The following is a 25,717-nucleotide window of genomic DNA, read 5'->3' as shown; positions in this document are numbered from 1 at the left end:
ATGCCCCTAACTTTTTACTCACCCCTCTGCGCAGGTCCTGTCCACGGAGTACGCAGTCGCCATCTTCTCCCACGCGCGTCTTCTTCCTGCTCTGATCGGCGTTTTCTGGCGCATGCGCAGTAGGAACAGGTACCGGTACGGCTCTACTGCGCATGCGCCGAATGTCACGAAGTTTTCCGATTTCACTTCGTGACATTCGGCGCATGCGCAGTAGAGCCGTACCGGTACCTGTTCCTACTGCGCATGCGCCAGAAAACGCCGATCAGAGCAGGAAGAAGACACGCGTGGGAGAAGATGGCGACTGCGTACTCCGTGGACAGGACCTGCGCAGAGGGGTGAGTAAAAAGTTAGGGGCATTTGCCCAGGGGGACAGGTAGGCCAGGGGGGAGGAGGGAGGGGGGGCAGCACAGGGGAGGGGGGGAGGGGTTTAGCGCCCTGGGGGTTTCCTTCTCCTTTAAGGCTCATGGTAGTATTCCTGGGCCTTCTTTCTACTTTAGTCAGTTGGATATTCTCCATACCATGTCTTAAACTACTTGGTGTGCAGATTTGTCTCTTTGCACCCATCTTACTGTAAAGCCACTTCTCTTAGTCTCCTATACATTGACCTTTGGCTAATACCTGTCCTTCTCCCTCTTTGTTTTTGCAGGGAGGTGGATGTAAGTTTGCTAGATATAACTGCTCAATTGAGTCTACAAGAAAAGGCTGGAGTTTTATGCACCCAGGACGTCTTACACACTTACACGAAGGTCTTCCTGTCACCAATGGAACTAGATATATAGCAGTCTCATTCATTGATCCATAAAAAAAAAAAAAAAAAAAAAAAGCAAGATGCCAAATTCTTACTTTGTAGCAACTCTTCTCAAGAGTTTTCTATATTTTTTGATAAGCGATTTGTTATAATTTATAGAACTTCTTAAAAACAGAAAATTTGCTACTGTGTAATTATAAAAAAACATGTACTGACCACAAGTGGAAATTTATTTATTTTTTTAAAATTTGTGATGGAAATTCAGCTGCCTCTAATTTCACATTTTTAAAACGTGTAAGCTTTTGACTTATGGAATCTATCATCTCCTATCATATTGTCTTAATCATAAGTCTGCCTTTGAAACCAGACCCCTTGTGTCAGAAGGTGCCACAGGAACCCTTCTGAACTGCTGATTAAGTAGTTTGCGAAATAACCTCTTTAACTCCATCTAGAGCCAAGCACTGTAATGTGACCGCACCTAGCGGGCTGAAGCCTCACAATTCACTTGACTGCACAGCTGCTGTATCTTAGTACCATAAAATCAACAGCATGAATATCGTGGGTTTATATCAGTTACTTTTATTGTGTGCCAAGGGAAACTTTTGCCAAGAGGCAAGGTGAAGACCAGCAGTGGCAAAAAGCTGTCATTGGTATCTTTAACGAAGAGCAGAAGTCTCCCCAAGTGTTATGTATTGCTCTATTCCAAAGACTAAGCATCAAGATATGTTTAACTGCCTACCAAAGTGAAGTGCCTTAATAAGAAAATAGTGTAATTACTCTATACACAAAGTGATTCCCGTAATTCCAAGTACACTTGGGAACATGTAATGGCCAAGAATGGCTAATGCTTGCACATTTTAAAAACGTGTTCTATGATAAGTACATTTAATGAACATGTCACATTACTTGAATTGTGTTGTGGAAACGCTGTTTCTGCTTTCTTAGGTTTTTTTTTAATGGTGATATCATTTTAAGTCAGTTTTCTACAGTGTCTATGATATGATTTGCATATGTGCAGTTCTTCGTATCTCTTTGTTGTACTTGAACAAATCTTGGGTCCTGAAAAGTAGACAATGTAAAAAACTTGTGATAAATAATTTAAATAAATGCATTGTCAGTGTGTTTTTGAGAGGTGTAATATCAGTATGTTGTACTGGGTTACAGAGCCAGGCCAGGGCAGCCAGGCCCATTCCAGACCCTTCTCCGTGTGCATACGAATAAGCATATGCATGTGGGTGACATTACGAGGATGGGCATCAGCATTCGGCAGCTACTTGCCATAGGGGGGAGATAACAGCAGACTAAGGGTAGGCAGAAAGAAGAGGTATGTGCCGGCACCCCTAAACTGTTGCATCCTAAGCACATGCCTTTTCTGGCTACCCCTAGTTCTGCTAGGTTAATTGTAACATAAAAATACATGCAGTGATTGACTGCACAGTATAGTGTATATGAGCTTATACTTAAATAAGACCCGAAAAGCAAAGTGTATTTTATAAATAGAGGTGCAGATTTTACATGGATGTCCAACTTTTGTGAAATTTAGAAGTCATTCATTAACAAGTTCAAAATACTACTACTGAACACATTAGAGGAGTAGACATCAATTGCATTATCTTTTAAGACCTAGCTAAAATGTGACAAGAAGCCTCTATTTATAGTTGGCTTTAAAGGCTAGAGCTGGGGTTGTAGCACAGTAGGGGTTTGGAAATTGTAGCTCAAGACTGCGTTGTGTTAGAATGTGGGCATAGCTCTTTACAATCAATTGATGAATAAGCCCCATAGAAATTACAACCCTGAGCAACCTCATTGGATCTTTAGGTGATGGCATTCCAGCTATAAAACGACAACACCCATCTGCTCTACATGATGAACTCTCATGATCTGTGAATCTTGTCTAGCTATTGACAAGTTACTTGGTTAATACAAGGATACATTTTAACCACTAACTTTGAGACTACACGTTCTATTCCCAGGTTCATGATGTATACTCCATACCAGTAGTGTACTCTCTTTCCCCCTCTTTCTTGCGCTTACTCTTCTTTCTTCCTTTATAACTATTATCTTTCCTATAACTCTTTTTGACTGTTATAATATATGGTTGCTTTTATTACAATCACTGTCTGTCAGCATATTCTGCCACAACCACCTCAATCAGACATAGGAGGCATGATATTTTAAGGGGCAACCTCTACCATCCAAGTATAGAAAAAATGCCCTTCTTTGCCGAGTGACTTTTGCCCCCATTTACTGTGATATTGTGTAACGCTTATACAACTGCTATTGATATGGACGTTTTGTTCTGACATGGACTGTTATTTTTATTGATAATTTCAAACCATTAAAAGTCAAATATAAAAAATACCCAATATGTGCCTTTGGAAGTGTAGCGCTATAGTAAATTGAGTGCACCTTACTCTACTATAGGCTTCACTCCTAGTACATATGCTCCGGATGAGACCTTAAATCTTAGGGAGTGAGCCTTCGCATCGAGGTGGAAGCAGGGTGGAGTGCAACTGTAACTGTAATCAGGGTGCAAAGAATTGGGCGCCAGTGGTTCTTATAACTTAACCAAATAACAGATTTATTGAGCACAGTATACAATCCTCAGTGGAGTGTACATAGGTCAGAACATTTCAGGTTCATACAATACATTGACTAGGCAGTACTCACAACACCTTTGGTCAGTATGATTCTCCTCAGAGATAGGAACAATACATGCAGCTTTGAGGAGGTACAACCAGTTTTCAGCCTTTTCCCTAAGTGGAACCTGAGGGGAATCTATCTACCCTAGGTCTGTACACTTAGTCTCTACTTCTGGGCAATGAGTACCCTGGGATCTTAATCCTACTACAATCCTCGTAGGAGCCTCAGACTGCTCAGCTAAATAAACTGACTGACTATCACTCCTAGAGTGATCTATAAGTGTGAGTAGCCTATTCTTACTAGACCTGACCTGTCTAGGTTCCACTCGAGCTCTGCCTCCTGCACAGGCTAGAGCCAGCACAAGATGGACCCTGATAATCTGGCTTCAGAGCCTTTTATACTCTATCACAGTGCCATCTGCTGGTCACTGTGGGAAACAACAAGAGTCAACAGTACCCCTCCCAACTGTATTTTAGGACCCAATTAGGTGTCCATAACATGGAGGAACTGCCTGCACAAAATACTAGGGATGGCTATTTACACATCCCTATAGAAGCAAAAATATCCTTTTTACAAAGGGTATCATACATAAACAGTTGGTGAAACTTATTGAGGAAGCAGGCTTATATGAGGGAGCAGGCTATTTTGTGTCCTGAGCCTAAATATTAGGGATGTAGCGAACGTCGGAAAAAAAGTTCGCGAACATATTCGCGAACTTGCGCAAAAATGCGAGCGGTTCGCGAACGGTTCGCGAACCCCATAGACTTCAATGGGAAGGCGAACTTTAACATCTAGAAAAGACATTTCTGGCCAGAAAAATGATTTTAAAGTTGTTTAAAGGGTGCAACGACCTGGACAGTGGCATGCCAGAGGGGGATCAAGGGCAAAAATGTATCTGAAAAATCTGCCTGTGTGTGCTTGGAAGAGATAGTGTAGGGGGAGAGCTGTTAGTGATTTCAGGGACAGATGATAGTAAGTTTGCTGGCTAGTAATCTGCTTGATACTGCTCTGTATTGGAGGGACAGAAGTCTGCAGGGATTTGAGGGACATTTTAGCTTAGGTAGCTTTGCTGGCTAGTAATCTACTGTTCTCTTTAAACAACTGCCATACGTTGACCTTGTAGGCATTGTTTGCCCAGTTTTTTGGACGCAGCCACTGAAGCACAGTTGCCATAAAAAATATGCCATATAAATGCTGAAAATAGTAATTTTTCGCCATACGTTGACCTTGTAGACATTGTTTGCCCAGTTTTTTTGGTTGCAGCCACTGAAGCACAGTTGCCAGAAAAAATATGCCATATAAATGCTGAAAATAGTCATTTTTTGCCATACGTTGACCTTGTAGGCATTGTTTGCCCAGTTTTTTTGGTCGCAGCCACTGAAGCACAGTTGCCAGAAAAAATATGCCATATAAATGCTGAAAATAGTAATTTTTTGCCATATACGTTGAGTCAACGTATGGCAAAAAATGACTATTTTCAGCATTTATATGGCATATTTTTTCTGGCCTCTGTGCTTCAGTGGCTGCGGCCAAAAAAACTGGGCAAACAATGCCTACAAGGTCAACGTCGTTGACCTTGTAGGCATTGTTTGCCCAGTTTTTTTGGCCGCAGCCACTGAAGCACAGAGGCCAGAAAAAATATGCCATATAAATGCTGAAAATAGTCATTTTTTTGGTCGCAGCCACTGAAGCACAGTTGCCAGAAAAATTATGCCATATAAATGCTGAAAATATGCATTTTTTTGGTTGCAGCCACTGAAGCACAGAGGCCAGAAAAATTATGCCATATAAATGCAGAAAATATGCATTTTTTTGGTCGCAGCCACTGAAGCACAGTTGCCAGAAAAATTATGCCATATAAATGCTGAAAATATAAATTTTTTTGGTTGCAGCCACTGAAGCACAGAGGCCAGAAAAATTATGCCATATAAATGCTGAAAATATGCATTTTTTTGGTCGCAGCCACTGAAGCACAGTTGCCAGAAAAATTATGCCATATAAATGCTGAAAATATGCATTTTTTTGGTTGCAGCCACTGAAGCACAGAGGCCAGAAAAATTATGCCATATAAATGCAGAAAATATGCATTTTTTTGGACGCAGCCACTGAAGCACAGTTGCCAGAAAAAATATGCCATATAAATGCTGAAAATAGTCATTTTTTGCCATACGTTGACCTTGTAGACATTGTTTGCCCAGTTTTTTTGGTTGCAGCCACTGAAGCACAGAGGCCAGAAAAAATTAAACCAGTAGGGTTTGCACCCTAGTTTGTAACGGTGGCGGAGGGAGGAGGAGGACGCTAAAGGACAGCTGTGTGTGGAGTCATGAGGCTTGAAGAGAAGGACAGCTGCATAGAAGTCAGAACAAGTCTTCCGGCGTGCAGTAACCCTCCGAGATCCACCCCTCATTCATTTTAATAAAGGTCAGGTAATCGACACTTTTGTGACCTAGGCGAGTTCTCTTCTCAGTTACAATCCCTCCTGCTGCACTGAAGGTCCTTTCTGAGAGCACACTTGAGGCTGGGCAAGACAAGAGGTTCATGGCAAATTGTGACAGCTCTGGCCACAGATCAAGCCTGCGCACCCAGTAGTCCAGGGGTTCATCGCTCCTCAGAGTGTCGATATCTGCAGTTAATGCCAGGTAGTCCGCTACCTGCCGGTCGAGGCGTTCTTTGAGGGTGGATCCAGAAGGGTTGTGGCGCTGCCTTGGACAGAAAAACATTTGCATGTCTGACGTTACAGACTGGCCAAAGGGCTTTGTCCTTGCAGGTGTGCTCGTGGCAGGATTACTGGCACCTCTGCCCCTGGAATGTTGATGAGTTCCTGAAGTGACATCACCCTTAAAAGCATTGTACAACATGTTTTGTAGGCTGGTTTGTAAATGCCGCATCTTTTCGGACTTGTGGTATGTTGGTAACATTTCTGACACTTTATGCTTGTACCGAGGGTCTAGTAGCGTTGCGACCCAGTACAGGTCCTTCTCCTTAAGCCTCTTGATACGGGGGTCCTTCAACAGGCATGACAGCATGAAAGACCCCATTCTCACAAGGTTGGATGCAGAGGTATCCATCTCCGCTTCCTCATTATCAAGGACTGCATCATCCACGGTCTCCTCCCCCCAGCCACGTACAAGACCAGGGGTCCCCAAAAGGTCACCACTAGCCCCCTGGGAAGCCTGCTCCTGTTGGTCCTCCTCCTCCTCCTCCACAAAGCCACCTTCCTCCTCTGACTCCACTTCTGGCACCTCTCCCTGCGTTGCAGCAGGTGCCTGGGTTCGTTCTGGTGATTCCGACCAGAAATCGTGCGCTTCCAGCTCCTCGTCACGCTGGTCTACAGCCTCATCTGTCACTCGTCGCACGGCACGCTCCAGGAAGAAAGCGAAGGGTATTAGGTCGCTGATGGTGCCTTCGGTGCGACTGACCATATTTGTCACCTCTTCAAAAGGTCGCATGAGCCTGCAGGCATCGCGCATAAGCACCCAGTAACGGGGGAAAAAAATCCCCAGCTGTGCAGATCCAGTCCTACCACCCAGTTCAAAAAGGTACTCGTTGACGGCCCTTTGTTGTTGCAGCAGACGTTCCAACATAAGGAGCGTTGAATTCCAGCGAGTCTGGCTGTCAGAAATCAAACGCCTGACTGGCATGTTGTAGCGCTGCTGAATGTCAGCAAGGCGTGCCATGGCTGTGTAGGAACGTCTGAAATGGGCCGACACCTTTCTGGACTGGGTGAGAACGTCCTGGAATCCTGGGTACTTGGAGACAAAACGTTGGACTATTAAATTTAACACATGTGCCATGCAGGGCACATGTGTTAAATTGCCTAGTCTCAACGCTGCCAACAGATTGCTTCCATTGTCACACACCACTTTTCCGATCTGCAGTTGGTGTGGGGTCAGCCACCGATCGGCCTGTGACTGCAGAGATGACAGGAGTACAGATCCGGTATGGTTTTTGCTTTCCAGGCACGTCATCCCCAAGACAGCGTGACAACGGCGTACCTGGCACGTCGAATAGCCTAGGGGGAGCTGGGGGTGCACAGGTGTGGAGGAGGAGAAGGAGGACCCAGCAGCAGAGTAAGAAGAAGAAGAAGACGAGGTAGAGAGCGATGGAGGAGTAGAGGTGGTGGCAGAACCGCGTGCAATCCGTGGCGGTGACACCAACTCCACTGTTGTTGTTGAGCTACCCATTCCCTGCTTCCCAGCCATTACCAAGTTCACCCAGTGGGCAGTGTAGGTGACATACCTGCCCTGACCATGCTTGGAGGACCATGTGTCAGTAGTCATATGGACCTTTGGCCCAACACTAAGTGACAGAGATGCGGTAACTTGGCTCTGCACATGTTGGTACAGGTGTGGTATTCCCATTTTAGAAAAAAAATTGCGGCTGGGTACCTTCCACTGCGGTGTCCCAATTGCTACAAATTTGCGGAAGGCCTCAGAGTCCACCAGCTGGTATGGTAAAAGCTGGCGGGCTAAGAGTGCAGACAAGCCAGCTGTCAGACGCCGGGCAAGGGGGTGACAGTCAGACATTGGCTTCTTACGCTCAAACATGGCCTTCACAGAAACTTGGCTGGTGGCAGATGACTGGGAATGGGAACAGGTGGTCAAGGTGGAAGGCGGAGTGGAGGGTGGTTCAGACGGGTCAAGGAGAGCAGAGGTAGAGCAGTAAGATGCTGGACCAGAAGGAGTGTGGCTTTTAGTTTGCCTGTTGCCTTTGAGGTGTTGCTCCCAAAGTGCTTTGTGCTTGCCGCTCATGTGCCTTCGCATAGAAGTTGTACCTATGTGGCTGTTGGGCTTACCAAGGCTCAGTTTCTGACTGCACTCATTGCAAATTACAATGCTTTTGTCAGAGGCACACACATTAAAAAAATCCCACACTGCTGACTTTTTGGAAGTGTGCGATCTGGCGGTAACAGTAGAAGTTGGCGGCATTGGCGGCAATGGCGGGTGCGTTGGCCGGCTGACCACAGGTGCCGATACATGTTGTTGCCCTACTGATCCCTGCGGGCTGTCCTCCCTGCTTCTTCTAAGTCTTATTCTCCTACTGCCTCTCTGACTCTCCGTCTCTCCATCTGAACTACCCTCCTCTTGCTCTCTTCTACTAGGCACCCACAAAACATCAATCTCCTCATCATCATTCTCCTCAGATGCATCAATTTCTTCTGACACATCACAGAAGGAAGCAGCAGCGGGGACCTCCTCCTCATCACTCATTATGTCCATCTCTATCGTGTTCTCTGCCAGAATTAAATCTGGTGTAAGGTCCTCATCTCCTTCATCTTCTTCTGGCAATAATGGTTGCGCATTACTCAGTTCAAGAAACTCATGGGAAAATAACTCCTCTGACCCCAGTGAAGAAGGGGCACCGGTGGTGGAGGAAGTGTTACGTGGGGTGGCCATAGCAGTGGAGGATGAGGAGGATGTTGTGGTAAAGTTAGAAACGGTAGAGGATGGGGTGTGCTGTGTAAGCCAGTCAACTACCTCTTCAGCATTTTGGGAGTTCAGGGTCATTGGCTTTTTAAAACTGGGCAATTTGCTAGGGCCACAGGATTGCATAGCAGCACGGCCCCTAGCACGGCCTCTGCGTGGCGGCCTGCCTTTGCCTGGCATTATTTTTAAAAAAACAACAACAACAACAAAAACTCAGTTGGTTTTTCTGGAAACGATAATACACACAGCTAGATGGCGGGTTGAAGAAAACAGTGTGCAAATAATGCCTACAAGGTCAACGTATACACTACTACAGCGGTGGATACGGATTACGTAAAATATATGAATGCTGCTTGAAAAAAAGTAACTCAAGTGGTTTTTCTAGAGACGTTAATATTATCAATATTTAGACAAAATGTGAACAAGCTCACACAGCTAGATGGCGGGTTGAAGAAAACACTGTGCAAATAATGCCTACAAGGTCAACGTATACACTACTACAGCGGTGGATACGGATTACGTAAAATATATGAATGCTGCTTGAAAAAAGTCACTCCGGTGTTTTTTCTGGAGACGGTAATATTATGGATATTTAGACAGAATGTGAACAAGGTCACACAGCTAGATGGCGGGTTGAAGAAAACAGTGTGCAAATAATGCCTACAAGGTCAACGTATACACTACTACAGCGGTGGATACGGATTACGTAAAATATATTATGGCTGCTTGAAAAAAGTCACTCCGGTGTTTTTTCTGGAGACGGTAATATTATGGATATTTAGACAGAATGTGAACAAGGTCACACAGCTAGATGGCGGGTTGAAGAAAACAGTGTGCAAATAATGCCTACAAGGTCAACGTATACACTACTACAGCGGTGGATACGGATTACGTAAAATATATTATGGCTGCTTGAAAAAAGTCACTCCGGTGTTTTTTCTGGAGACGGTAATATTATGGATATTTAGACAGAATGTGAACAAGGTCACACAGCTAGATGGCGGGTTGAAGAAAACAGTGTGCAAATAATGCCTACAAGGTCAACGTATACACTACTACAGCGGTGGATACGGATTACGTAAAATATATTATGGCTGCTTGAAAAAAGTCACTCCGGTGTTTTTTCTGGAGACGGTAATATTATGGATATTTAGACAGAATGTGAACAAGGTCACACAGCTAGACGGCGGGTTGAAGAAAACAGTGTGCAAATAATGCCTACAAGGTCAACGTATACACTACTACAGCGGTGGATACGGATTACGTAAAATATATGAATGCTGCTTGAAAAAAAGTAACTCAAGTGGTTTTTCTAGAGACGATAATATTATCAATATTTAGACAAAATGTGAACAAGCTCACACAGCTAGATGGCGGGTTGAAGAAAACACTGTGCAAATAATGCCTACAAGGTCAACGTATACACTACTACAGCGGTGGATACGGATTACGTAAAATATATGAATGCTGCTTGAAAAAAGTCACTCCGGTGTTTTTTCTGGAGACGGTAATATTATGGATATTTAGACAGAATGTGAACAAGGTCACACAGCTAGATGGCGGGTTGAAGAAAACAGTGTGCAAATAATGCCTACAGGGCAAATAATGCCTAAAAGGTCAACTTATACACTACTACAGCGGTAGTAAAATAAAAAAAAGTAAAATAAAAAAAAAATGAATATTAAAAAAAAAAAATTAAAGTTGGTGCTGCTGAACTACTAGGAGCAGCAGATTAGCACACCAGTCCCACTCCCCAACACTGCTAGACTAATAGCACTGGGCTCTTATAGTAGTAGTAGTAGTAGTAGTAAAACAACAAAAAAATAAATAAAAGCAGTCCTTACAAGGACTACTGTTATTGCAGCAGTCAGCAGATGAGATCAGAAGCAGGACAGCTGCCCACTGCAGCTACATACAGAGCACTGCAGTAGAAGGTAGATTACTAGCCAGCAAAGCTACCTAAGCTTAAATGTCCCTCAAACCCCTGCAGACTTCTGTCCCTCCAATAACAGAGCAGTATCAAAACGATTACTAGCCAGCAAACTTTCAACTGTCCCTGAAATCACTAACAGGCAGCAGCTCTCTCCCTACACTATCTCTTCAGCACACACAGGCAGAGTGAAAAAACGCTGCAGGGCTTCGGTTTTTATAGGGAAGGGGAGTGGTCCAGGGGAGAGCTTCCTGATTGGCTGCCATGTACCTGCTGGTCTGGGGTGAGAGGGCAAAAAAAAGCGCCAACAATGGCGAACCCAAAATGGCGAACGTCGCGCGACGTTCGCGAACTTCCGGCGAGCGCGAACACCCGATGTTCGCGCGAACAAGTTCGCCGGCGAACAGTTCGCGACATCTCTACTAAATATACCATGTATTTTAATCACCAGACCCAGCTCACCGTTTATGAGCGGTGAAGAGAATTTTCATTGTTATGGAACTTCTGCCAAGTCCAGAATACAGTACACTTTCATTCACAATTGGAAATCTTCAGCAGTTCACTGACTGGAAAGTTGTGCCCTTGGGTGTCTGCTAGGGGCACCTACTGGGGCTGCAGAGTCAAGAAGAAATATTAAAACAGATAACAGTCTGTCCTTTAGCTATTTTATTTACTCAGTTAATGTTCTTAAAACAGGAAACTGCTGAAAACGGAACCGTGTCTGTGTGCATATTTATACAGCAGAATCAAAGAACCTTTCATAGATGGAGGATGGAATAATTAAATCTGCAGCTCCCACCATGTATTTGACATGCTGTTAATTAATGAAGGACTTTGATACTGTATGCTTCAACGAGTAGTGAGAATTTAGCACAACTACTCATGTATCTGCACGCATTTGGTTCGGGTTTCTCTTTTCATGTCTCCTCTGCACTGAAATGCTGTTGTTGCTTCAGTTTTTTGACACATATCACTGTGTATTTATTTTATGTTTAAACATCCCATTCTGCTGTTCCTTCATACTAAAAAATGGAAACTGTGACTTTTAACTTCTTTTTTTGCTGCCAAGAACCCTGCATTAAGGAATTCTTAGAAACTGGTCCTGGTGTTTTCTGGTAGAATCTGAAGAGCAGTTTATGTTATATTTAAAGGAAAACTATACCCCCCAAACAATGTAGGTCTCTATTAAAAGATACTGAGTAAAACAGCTCATGTGTAAAACCCTGCTTCATGTAAATGAACCGTTATCATAATAATATACTTTTTTAGTAGTATGTGCCATTGGGTAATCATAAATAGAAAATTGCCATTTTAAAAAATAAGGTCCGCCCCCTGAGATCGTAAGATTCACTGTGCACACAAACAAACCACATGTAAGGTCACATGAGCCAATTAACAGACAGAGTTCTGCCTTTTGCTTCCTCACTTCTTCCTGTTACAGTTAGTGTTGTAGTATTTCTGGTCAGGTGATCTCTGAGGCAGCACAGATAGAGTCACGAAATGGTGGTTCAAGGTAAGAGATGTAAAAGGGCAATATTTATGTAAATATATATTCCAGTTTGGTAATATTCTTTAATATGCCATTCAATTTGATATAAACTATCTGTTGCTTAAGTATTCATTTTGGGGGTATAGTTTTCCTTTAAGTTTGTTTGACACACTGCAGACATGGTGAGATGCAAAGAGCATTACACCATTTCAAACCATATGGCTTCTCTTCAAAGAACTCAGCATGGTCAGGGAGAGTTTAAATCCATGAAACAAGAAAATAATCTTTGCAACAAATGCCAAACATGTTAGTAACTAATAGTTATTGGGTCCTATAAAAAAATTCATTGTAGGACCCATGAAACTCTGGGAAGATGAACTTTTTTTACTATTATTTTTAAGAGCTCTGATAGAATAGGTGAATGGGCTAGAGAAGCAGCACATATAAGGGCAGGATTACACTTTTTAAATAGGATAAACAGATAGTATCCTTTCAAGGTCTCGGCTGGAGGGTTAACTCATCCTGAGATTAAAAATAAAATGTATGTTTAAACCCTAATTTATTGTTTACTCCAGTGTGATAACTAAGGTGATGTAGGTTTGTGGTATGTCTCTGTACAGGCTATGAGCAAACCTTTAGGCAATGGCAGATTTATATTTTTTCTTTACAGGCCATTGATAGTGACTTCAGTTATGTCTTGCTCCACTGCCCAGTTAATGCAAGGAATGTTGCTGCCTAGCAAAGACCAGTGGAGTTCTATGGGCAGCTGAAACGGCAAATTCATTTAGCACAGAAAAGTAAAACATGTGTAAAGCAATTAAAAAATTGGTCTCTCCACATTTCAATTACACAATTTGCTGGGAAGAATTAAAGAGATGAAAAAAAGGGGGAAAAGTGCAAACCAATCTGCCCTATCAGAAATATATAAATGAGCCCTACTATCTCTAGTTGTATGAAGGGATTCCAATCTTTATATATGTACACACAGGTATGGAATCCCTTTTCTTCAAACCTGTTATCCAGAAAGCTCTGAATTACAGGATTTGGCATCTCCCATAGAGCCCATTTTAAACTATTAATTCTAATTTTTATAAATAATTTCTATTTTGTAATAATAAAACAGTACCTTATACTTGAGCCAAACTAAGTTGCATGAATTCATTTTGGGGCAAACCAACCCTGTTGGTTTTATTTAATGTTTAAATGATTTGTAGTAGTCTTGGGGTATGAATTCCAAATCACTTGGAAAACCCCAAGTCCCAGGCATTCTGGATAGTAGATACTATGCTTATATGTTTATGACTTTACAGTATATTTTAATTTCCTGAATATATGTGATGTCATAAGCTGTATATTATCCACATAGCTTAGTACTGATTGACGATCTTGAGATCCCACTCTGTAAAGAGTCGAGAATGATACAGTCCAGCATCGTTACAGTAATTCAGCCTTATCCTACATATAAGTGAAACATTTCTTTGGAAATAGCAGAGCAACATCAGGTCACACTACATAAAACATCTGGTATCTGTTATCTGAAAAATATGATCTTTACATTATAGATTTCTATTATGTTGGATGTAGAAACAGACAATGTGTATTTTCTGTGTATTTTTACTTTAGTTTTTCTGATTGTAATCTTTAAAATCTGATGAGAGGTTTCAGTGCTAAATGTAGAAATGCTGGCCCAAGGACTAGAATTCTCTGCTATTCGGTGTTGAATCAAGAGAAAATATGGGTTTATCTACTTGAGGACAGTTACATAGTAACATAGTTAGATGGGGTTGAAAAAAGACCAAAGTCCAGCCTTGGATATTATGTCTGTCCAAGATATCATCAAAGCCCCACTTAAATGCATTAACTGAATCAGCCATCACAACATCAACCGTCATTGCATTCCACAATCTCACTGTGCATAACCACCTACACTGCTTTAAATGAAAGTTCTTTTCTTCGAGTTTGAAGGGGTGGCCTCTGGTGTAGTGATCCTCTTTATGGGTAAAAAGGTCCCCTGCTATTTGTCTATAATGTCCTCTAATGAACTTGTAAAGTGTAATCATGTCCCCTCTAAAGAATCTTTTTTTCCAGATAAAAAACCCCCAAAATTTACAGTCTGCCCTCATAATTTAAATCTTCCAGTTTAGTTGCACTTTGTCTCTACACTCTCTCAAACTCATTTATATCCCTCTTAAGGACTGGAGTCCAAAACTGTACTGCATACTCCAGATGAGGCCTTACCAGGGACCTATAAAGAGGCATAATTATGTTTTCATCCCTTGAGTTCATGCCCTTTTTTATGCAAGACAGAACATTATTTGCTTTAGTGGCCACAGAACGAATTAGACAACTTGTTATCCACAAAACCACCTAGATCCTTCTCAGTTAAGGAAACTCCCAACACATTGCCATTTAATGTATAACCTGCATTTATATTATTTTTGCCAAAGTGCATAACCTTGCATTTATCAACATTGAACCTTCTCAAAATCCCAGAGTCCCTGCTCATCTCATAGAAGGAAATTAAATTAGTCTGGCAAGATCTATTACGCATAAAATCATGCTGGCAAAAACTCATAGTATTATGATTTGCAATGAAGTCCAGTTTCTTATCCCTTAATACCCCTTTGAAAAGCTTTCCTACCACTGATGTCAGACTAACTGGCCTATAGTTTTGAGGCGGAGAACGGGATCCCTTTTTGAATGCAGCACCACATTAGCAATACGGTCTCTAGGCACCATGCCAGATCTCAATGAATCCGGTAAATTTTAGTAAAGAGGTTTGACAATAACAGAGCTAAGCTCTAACTACCCTGGGATAAATGCCATCCGGTCCCGGACCTTTGTTTATCTTAACATGTTCTAGTCTCTTTTGAATTTCCTCATGCATGAACCATGAACATTAGTTGTATTACTAGGATTGGGACTATTAATAAGGAAACCTTCATTAACTGGTTCCTCTTATGTGTAGACAGACGAAAAATAAGAGTTTGGAATCTCTGCTTTTTTTCTGTTCTCATCAACCAGCAGTCCCCCCCCCTTCTAATATTAAGGGTCCAACTCCTTCTTGCTTCATTTTTTTACTATTTACATATTTAAAAAATAATTTTGGATTCATTTTACTGCTTGCTGCAATATCCTTTTCCATATTGATTTTAGCTTGTCTGTCAAAGTTTACAAGTCTAAAACTAAGTGTTTTAGTTACTTCCTTATAGAGTTGTTTCTGCAACATAATGTCAAAGAAAACCATATTATGATCACTATTCCAGAAATGCTCACCCACACAAATGGTAGAGCTAAATTTGGAATTATGAATTATTACAAGATCCAAAAAGAGACTGATTCCTAGTTGAACAAGCTGTTATAAAAAGTTGTCAGTTGAAGTGCAAGCCGTCACGACTAAATAAGTTGTACCCCAAGGAAAAATCATCCCAGAGCTCTAGGAACCCAAACCCTTCCTTCCTACACCAAGACTTGAGCCACACATTTAGCTCCCTGTCTTCCTAAACTTGCACGTAGCACGGGCAGAATTTCCAAAAAAATTACAGTGGAAGAACTTCCCATAATCTTAGAATTTACATCCCTGAACTCAATCTTTAAAGTTGAATTTTCCTGTCTCTGGTGTTTCAGTCTTGCAGCTCAGTGATTCAGGAACTGCTGGTGAGCCCCAAGGTATTAGGGGCCCTAATGCAATTGCACCCCCTGCTTCCCTGGTAGTTCCTCTAATGTCCAATACACTGCTGTTTAGTGTATACCTCGCTTTTATATTATTTCTGCCAAAGTGCATAACCTTGTATTTAATAACATTTATTGATTGATAAAATGGAGTCTATTCGGAACTTTCTGGATAACGGGTCTCCTGATAAAGGGTCTTATTTTTGTGTGTATATATATATATATATATATATATATATATATATATATATATATATATATATATATATATATATATATTGTGTTCAGGTGAAAATACTCTGATGACAGTAAGAAGATGTATATGGCTGTTGCAGCCAGAAAGAGATGGTAGCAGTCCATTGAATGGGGAGCAAATTATAATTGAATTTCTTAATCTATTTAAACTGACTGCTTTATGAAAGTCCATTATTCCCAGCTCTCATGTGTTGTAACCTAGCAGCCCAGAGAATCCCAAAAGAAGAAATTAATTTACCAGTGTTAATATGGGAATAAACCCACACATTATTTTCTTGGGATATATGGTTTCTTAAGGGTCATCCGTCTCATGTATGATGGAAGGGAGGAAAGAAGAAAAATAATTTCTCTAATGAAAAGCATATGTTGCTAAGAAGTGAAGCATTGTGCACTGAAAAAGGAACACAGAATGGATTCAACTGGTTAATTTGTAAAAAAAGAAAATGCCATTTTTAGGGTCCAATTCTGAATATAGTTTTATGCAGAAATCTACTAACTAACAAAATTAATTGTAAATGAAAGACCTTAAAGGATAAGTAAACCTTAAGTGAATGTAAAATTGATGAGGGGGCTAGTCTAAGCACTTTTGCAAAGTACATTCATTATTTATTTATTTTTTAATTCCAAGATATTAAAGGATACATGTACTGTTATAAATGAATTTTGTTACAACAGCACCACCTAAAATATCCAATATACCAATTAGGGAGCGCTCCAACCCTACTACATCCCAAGCCCTTTGAGATAAACAGGCATAAATCATGCGACGCTCACCCTGTGAGTGAGTGGGTTCGGGTGCAGCTGCCCCAGACCCTTCGCTTAAAATTCAGTAAGCATTTGATGTTAACAGGTCACTCACTGCTCCACGTCTCTGGTCCGGGTGCAGCGCTCTAAACCCGCAGCTTGGGGAGACTTCACAGTGAACAGGATTTCCTTGGAGCGTGCACTTAACGGAACAGCAGACAGCGGAGTGATTAAAACATCTTTATTCACCAGACAATTCTAAGGAGGATTTTCCGGTGAATAAAGATGTTTTAATCACACCACTGTCTGCTGCTGCAAGGGACAACATCGCCACCTGCTAGTCATTTTCCCACCAGTCTGACCACCAAGTAGTCAAGGAAGTTGTCAGGAGAAAGAGGCTGCTCTGATGTTCTTCTGCTTAGAGAAAAAATTAGAAAACTTTCTCATATCTTTCCTAAGCAGAAGAACATCAGAGCAGCCTCTTTCTTTCTCCTGACAACTTCCTTGACTGGTGGGAAAATGACCAGCAGGTGGCACTGTTGTAACAAAATTCATTCATCTTAACAGTACACGTAACCTTTAATATCTTGAAATTACAAAAAAATAAATAATGAATGTACGTTGCAAAAGTGCATAGAATAACACCCTGATCAATTTTACATTCACTTATTTTTAAGGTTTCCTTTAACGTTTGCCCAGTGGTAATATTCTTCATGGCAGTGGTCAGTTTGATATTCACATTTTAAAGACATACTTATGCGCCATGCAAATAGCCAACTCGGTGTAGTTTACGGAATATGGAAAAGTAAAGTTTGCATTCCCTTCCATTGCTATAGAATCAATGACTCTGTGTCCTGTATTATTCTGCGCAGGGAGCATCATTTATCTATAATTACATATTAGCCATTTAATGAATGTAACCAAATTGTGCCATAATCTGAATGCAGAATGAATATTCTTTGGAAAGGTGTTAGTTAACAGCCGCAGTTAGTCACTGAATGTTTCATCATGAAATCACTTGACGTTGTTTTACTCTCACATGTACTGGAGCAAGAGATACAAGACTTCAGTACTTCCAGCTTCCACTAGAGGGCACTTTTGTATTTATAATCTGGTGAAAAAATGTTGCAGTGATGGCGAGGCTTTTCTCATTCTGAAATTAATGGATTGAAACAAATAAGCTAATTAAAATTCATTACAGACTACAGGTATTTAACAATGTGCCAATCAATATATATATATTCTCATCCTCATGTTTAGTATGTAGCAGTTTAATGTTGCAATTGTTTCCCATTTTGCAATTCTTCTGGAACAGAAGAGCTCACATTTACCTTAGGATCTGATGATTAGCAAAATATTTTATCCAGTTTTATGAGGATGCTATGAATAATTATGAAAATGCTGTCATTTTTGGGAAGCATTTAGAAGATGTTAAAGATTGTGTTCCTCAGATCAATGAACAAACCTTCAGCCTGTGGCTCCTAGCTGCTGGAGGATGCTGGGAGCTATATCTAAACCAACAGGCTGCACTTAAGGACAAGTTATACTAACTCTCACCAAGTACAGCAAGCTCCACAAACCTAACCTGCCTCTCATTACTCTATCTATTTCTCCTATTTTGTACCTGGCGGAGGTATCGGCCCTCAGGCTCCTAGGTGGCATTCACTTGTCCTCCTTCTCAGCCAAAGAAGAAGTGGCTCACTAAACTCCCCCTTATATAGCCTCTCCCAGGGCAGTGCCCTTTCCTGATGGCTGAACCAAAACTAGCAATAATTACCATAACACACTTTCCCACTCCTTACCCACTCACGTAGTCACACTATATAGACCAATATCTATATTAATTGTCTATACTAATATATAGACCAATATCTATACTAATTGAAGATTTTAGTATCACAGTAGCCTTGGATTTTATGCTTGTCCAAGAAATCATCCAAGCCACTCTTAAAGGCATTAACAGAATCAGCCAACACAGCATCACCCTGCACAGCATTCCGCAACCTCACTGTCTATGAAGAACCACCTTCATTTTCTTAAGACTAAAGTTGCTGGGGAAACAGTGACCCTAATAATCATGTAACAGTTTCAATTCCAGGTGCAGAATGAAAAGCTAAATACAAAACCGCTAACAATACGAACATTGCTAATTGTCTTAGAATACCTCTGTGTAAATCATACTAGAAACAAAACCACAGTTAACCTTGTTCCCAATGGCACTTTCTGTTCCGTTCCTCGCAGTAGAGGTCGACATGACAGAGAAAACAGATTGAATATAATAGGATAAATACCTGCAGTTACATTATTCTTCACTCCTACTGACTCTGAATTTGCTTATCGTGTTGGCTTATCTTTTAGGACACTTTATATAGTACAACATGTTACAGTGCAAGGCCGGTTCATATCTTACAATGGGGAGAATAGGGGGAGAGGTACAACATTATTTTGAGCCTGTTGAATATTATCTAAAGCAGCACCTTAAATTACTTCTGTTCACCAGCAAAAAAAAAAATCCTTTCTTGCCTTAACACAGAAACGTACAAATTCATCATGGGCAGTGAAAATACATATTTACAATTATATGCATCTATGAATGTATTTATTTATATACTGTAGAGCTACTAGCAGATAGCAGATAAGCTCCGTAGAACATAGTGTTATCCATTATCCACTATTTAACCTGTGCCAGTCTTTTTTCAATTTCCGCCATTGCTACATAGCAGCTTGTTTATATGAACTATAGTAGTGTTTCTGAAGCAAACAGGTAAATTTTACCAGTGCAGGGCAACACAACATTATATTTTTATTATTTTAAAACACTTTCATTTTTTGGTTTTACTGTTCCTTTATTAATGCCTACACAGAAGTGCTGTCTAATCTAACAATATAGAAGAGTTCTGCACAATAAACATCATTTCAGTGCACATGAAACAGTGATGGACGAACTTGTCCACGATTTTGAAGCGTCGAAGTTGACGCCATTAAAGTTGATGGGCGTCCCTTAATTGCAGCAGCAAATTCGCGTATTTATTGGCCAGTGGCGCTACGCGGAAATTCGCCACAAATTCACCCATCACTACACAGAAGTCTTCCCTTTTTAGTGTAGTTACAGATTTTTCAGTAAATTCCTCCAGGAAATAAAGATCCCTTGCTTCCTTTTCTCCAGCACAATCAAAGAACCACTTGCAAATGCCATTTGTCTGCCAGCTTCTTCATGACATTAAGTCTTGAAAATTGAGAAGAAGTCTTGCAAACAAGAATCTATTTCATTTTAATCCAACAGTGACAGATCCTCCTGTATTGTGACCTTTCCATGTCATTTCTCATACAGTCTTACCCAGCAGCATGAAAGAAAAATCATGACATTTGGAATCAAATCCAATGCGTTTGGACTGATGATGATCATTATTTCTGTATCTCACATCTTTTATACCTACAAAGACCAGGTGAGCAAGAAAATCTGACAAATTGAATGGCAGATAACTTAGTGGTGCAGAAAATACATTGTTTTTGCTTTCTGTTGTGTTTATTTTACAGTATTACATGACTACTAAAAATATTTAACCCTTTTGAGGCTCTAACTCTATACCAAAGAACTAAATCATAAATATGATGTATATATGTCAGTTTTTCAAAATTAAAGCCATACAAACTGCTTGTGTTTTCTTCTGCTATAAACTTTCGATTACAAATAAAATATGTGGACAGTCACTCAAAATGTCTCTAAATATGAGACTGATGTGGCTACTAGTGATGGGCGAATTTCTCCCATTCCACTTGGGTGGAAAATTCGCAAATTTTCTGCAAAGTTCGCGAAACGGCGAAAAACGTGAATTTTGTCGCCTACGTCAATTTTGATGTCTGTGTTAAAGTCAATGGGCATCTGAATAGTGTTGACGTGTGACGACTTTGACGCGAGTGACTTTCCTGCCGCATGTCCAAATTTTTTTGACGCCAGCAATTTTTCGCAGTAATGTCGCAATTTTATTCATCGGTGGCAAAACGTGGCAACTCACCGCAAATTCACGCCTGCCAAATTTATTCATCCATCACTAGTGGCTAATTCTGCAACATTCATGCAACTGATCTTCTACGTGTAACCCTTCCTTTGGAATCCAATCCATCACATTTTCATTTAGGGGCAGATTCACTAAGCTCGAGTGAAGGATTCGAATGAAAAATACTTCGAATTTCGAAGTATTTTTTTGGTACTTCGACCATCGAATTGGTTAAATTCGTTCGAATTCGAACGAAATCGAACGAATCGAACGAAAAATCGTTCGACTATTCGACCATTCGATAGTCGAAGTACTTGCCCTTTAAAAAAAACTTCGACCCCCTACTTCGGCAGGTAAAACCTACCGAAGTCAATGTTAGCCTATGGGGAAGGTCCCCATAGGTTTGCTAACCTTTTTTTGATCGAAGGATTTTCCTTCGATCGTTGGATTAAAATCCTTCGAATCGTTCGATTCGAAGGATTTAATCCTTCGATCGATCGAACGAACGTTTAGCGCTAAATCCTTCGACTTCGATATTCGAAGTCGAAGGATTTCAATTCGAGGGTCGAATTTCGAAGTATTTTTAACTTCGAAATTCGACCCTTAGTGAATCTGCCCCTAACTGTAGACATCTATACTACAAAGAGTGAAGATGGTGGATGGAATCTACTGGTCATGAATTAGGGGTCATTTTCATTTATTTCATATACTGTATACAGTGGTGCCTGGGAGTTTTTGACGCCGGCGCCCGGGTTTTTTTTACGCCGGTGCCTGTTTTTGACGCTGGCGCCCGTTATGACGCCAGCGTCCATTTTTTTCGACGCTGGCGAAAAATATTTTGCCGGCAAATTTTCACGGGCATTTCGCAAATTAATTCGTTGGCGGCAAATCACGCAAATTCGCCCATCACTAGTAATGGCTTTTAATGGTCCTTTATTTCACCCTTAACTTCTGGGCAACAATATAACATTGGCAACACATTAGTATATCTTCAGTAATGAATCACTAAATAGAACACTTATTTTTTCCAAAAAACTGGTTAATTGATTTTTCAGACGTATGACATAGTTGAAATACTATATTTGTCTAGCATTAATCTACCGATCAATATCAAATTACCTTGAAAGCAGTATGTCACCTATGAGGAATAAGAATTACATTGCATTTAGATAGCAGGAAAGACTTACAGTTTATGTGTAGATCAATACACCTGAACAGATGTCTATGAGCTCCATCATTATAAAACAGAATGCTTTTAAGGGTGTAAAGGGTAATTTGCCCATTTTTTTTTGTTTTATAGATGCTACTGAGCAATACTTAACTGCAAAGTATATGTATTTGCAGCAGCTAGTGTTCCTGGAACTGAAACTCTGACACCCATACAGTCATATAATTGACGACTATAAATGTATTCACAGATATATATTCTAGGTACATTTAATAAGCCTTGTGTATAACGGGGTATTCTCAGAGTTACATGAGCAAATGTTCTAATAAGAAGGATTTTTAAATTAGAGATTGGTTGCAGTTATTAAAATTGTATCTTCTTGTGCACTTATTTAGATTATTTTAGTAAAAAAGAAAAGACAAATCCCATATTAATTTTTTTTTTAATCGTTTGAAGTATGTGTATATCATGTACTGACTGTATAATAATATGTATATTCTTTTTCTACCTGCTCCACAAATTTACAGAATTGTACTTTACAGAGTCAGATTGTAGCACCTCACAAAATCTGTTAAGTGCTGTTGCATGTGGGCCAGCTAAAGTCTGACACAGAGTCAACTGGTATGAAAATGTATGACTTGAGAAGGTTTATAAAGCAAGGTGACAGGTACATACTAGCAGCAGGCAGTCAAGACTGAACTTAGACATGGCTGGAAATTCAGGCAGGACCATCAAAGGGAGTACAGCAAATTTCCTGGGGTGCCATAGTGCTGTGATTGGCTATTTGTCAGCTCCTATGTGGCAACCTACAGGAGGCTCTATTTGACATAAACCTGTTTTTTATGCAACCAAAACTTGCATCCAAGACAGGAATTCAAAAATAAGTAGTGATGGGTGAATTTGCGCCGTTTAAAATTAGCGAAACGACGCCGGCGTCTCGTTTTTGACACCAGTGTCCGTGTTGGACATTAGTATGGAAGGTGTACTGGAATAGCTTGCAGTCTAGCACATAATATTTAGGCACAGTACATCAAAAGTGATGAAACACAGACATTTAGTAGGTCTATATTGAGAAACTTGTTCACAACTGGGGCCTTTGCACATTTGTGGGTTTCTTCTTGATTTCACATTCACTGTTTCTTCACTTGTTATTCAAATGAGCTGGAGAGAGTGCAGAGGTGTCCAACTAAACTGGTTAGAGGGATGGAAGACTTCAATTATGAGGGTAGACTGTCAAGGTTGGGGTTGTTTTCTCTGGAAAAAAGGTGCTTGCGAGGGGACATGATTACACTTTACAAGTACATTAGAGGACATTATAGACAAATAGCAGGGGACCTTTTTACCCATAAAGTGGATCACCGTACCAGAGGCCACCCCTTTAGACTAGAAGAAAAGAACTTTCATTTGAAGCAACGTAGAGGGTTCTTCACAGTCAGGACAGTGAGGTTGTGGAATGCACTGCCGGGTGATGTTGTGATGGCTGATTCAGTTAATGCCTTTAAGAATGGCTTGGATGATTTTTTGGACAGACATAATATTAAAGGCTATTGTGATACTAAACTCTATAGTTAATATAGGTATGGGTATATAGAATTTAATTAAAAGTAGGGAGGGGTGTGTGTATGGATGCTGGGTTTTCATATGGAGGGGTTGAACTTGATGGACTTTCTCTTTTTTCAACCCGATTTAACTATGTAACTATGTAATGTATGTAATACACTTGTTATAATGATGTTTCTTCCCATAAAATTTCCTGGAATAATTTAAGCTACCATCTCTCAAGGCAACCATATCGCTGAACAGATGACATAGGATTCTGCTCCTTCAGATAATAAGGATATCATTTTTGAATGTGCCAGAACATCACACCATATTAATTAAAGCATGATAAAACATATATTTTATGCAATTTTACTGCTAGGAATTATGACATATACTGATTGCTAGTTACTAATTAAGCTTTTCTTCTTAATACTTCTTTAATTATGCTCATGGATAAGTGAACTACTCCCAGTCTGTTTCATTGAATCATTAGTTTGGGAAATACAGTACTACATTTCACATTTTAGAATATCACACTACAGCTACTGAATGCTCTGAGGTAATCAAGAGCCTCATGAGATGGTCGTAAGAATGGCTATTGATTACTACTTATTATATGAAGTAAAGTCACTGGAATTAATTAAGAATGGTTAGTCATCCAATCACTTTCAAAAAGTGTCAATGTGGAACAACAGACAACCACAACCAAGGCAACAATTTCTAGATTATGAATATAATCTCTCTTGAAAGACAAATGCAAATGAATATGTTAAAATGTAAATAATAACTAATGTCTCATAACTGTTAAGACCAAATGAGAGCACCTGTAGAAGCAGTTTTGTGAACACACTTCATTTGCAGTAACTGATTTTGATTGTGTTTTGTTCATGCTATGTACAGCTCTTGTGTACAAATCAGTCCCATGCTTGCACACAAGAAAAAGACTTGTCAGCTCTTGGAAGAGAAATCTTTATAAAAAGAAGAATTGTATAATCCCAGAACCTTTAAACATGTGATTCACAGTGTCTCAGGTATGCTGTTATTGTAACATGTTTCTGTGAAATCTTGCATTCTGGTCTTTAGTAAGTAGCCTTCTGACCTGGCTTATTTTCATAGATCTTGTGATCGCCTCCACTTTCAGGGCCATTTTAAGACCTTGGTGGGCCCTGGGCAAAGAGCCAAATGGCGGCCCAAAACAATTCTGCCATGCACAGTGTGGCAAATTTATTTAAAGCACATCCACTTTTGACCCCACCCCTAAATACAACACCCATTTAAAAATACAAAATGAATTAATAATGATATGAATTACCTTACATTTGCCTTAAACCAGTAGTGAAGTTCTTTCCTTATGCTCCCACAGCTGCTCTCTCTGCCTGCTCAATATGTTGCAGAAAAATCCAAGATGGCCGTGTGTTCCACAGTGGAACGCATGACCCTTTGCAAAGAATAGCAGCAGGAATGAGAAGGGCAGCGGGAGCAGTGGGGATATGTAGGGCAGCACTGGCAGTGAGGTTAAGGAGGGCAGCGGGCTAGGCAACGAGTAGGGAGGGAAATAAATTAAATTATAAAAATTCCCGGTGGCACAATGGACCCCCCCAAATCAGCGGGCTCTGGGTAAATGCCACATTGGCCCTGTCCACTTTGGTACCTCAAATTGGTGGATTTATATTATTTCTTACTTTATATGTAGGGTCATCTTAATCTGTATGTTTTTGGTGTATCAAGCAGAAGTATCTGGAGGAATCCTGAATACACACAAGAAGATCACACAAACACGAAGCAGGATGAAATTGAACCTAAAAACCCAGTGTTGTAAATCTTAAAGTTTAACCTCAGGCTATTGATTGTTTTGGAACTTAAACCTTTGATAGCCCTGCTTCCTATTTTCGTGCGTGCCTATTGTTCTCCAGATACCTCCCCAGCCTCATCACAATTTCCTCAACTCTCTGGATTCACTACAGTTTTATTCCACCTGTGTAATCTGGACTCACCACACACTCCTCTATCAGCTGCTCATCCAACCTGCTCTACTATTACCCAGTGTTCCACAGGCCATCAGTCACTGTTGTGCCCCTGCTCACTTATTATTATTATTATTA

General features: G+C 40.5%; 1 protein-coding gene across 2 annotated transcripts in view; it reads left to right on the top strand.

The window, feature by feature from the left end:
- plod2.S (procollagen-lysine, 2-oxoglutarate 5-dioxygenase 2 S homeolog) overlaps window positions 1–1,855 on the top strand; it is an 80,761-nt gene extending 78,906 nt beyond the window's left edge. For both annotated transcript variants that reach the window (XM_018265790.2, XM_018265792.2), the window contains one exon: window positions 647–1,855. In XM_018265790.2, the coding sequence (XP_018121279.1) occupies window positions 647–802 (156 nt within the window). In that variant the 3' untranslated portion in view covers window positions 803–1,855. The remainder of the gene's footprint in view (window positions 1–646) is intronic.
- The last annotated feature ends 23,862 nt before the right edge of the window (window positions 1,856–25,717 follow it).

The sequence above is a fragment of the Xenopus laevis genome, chromosome 5S, assembly GCF_017654675.1.
Source record: "Xenopus laevis strain J_2021 chromosome 5S, Xenopus_laevis_v10.1, whole genome shotgun sequence".
In the NCBI taxonomy this organism is placed as follows: Eukaryota; Metazoa; Chordata; class Amphibia; order Anura; family Pipidae; genus Xenopus; species Xenopus laevis.
Note: the sequence above shows the minus strand (reverse complement) of the source record. Positions and strands in the feature narration are given on the sequence as shown.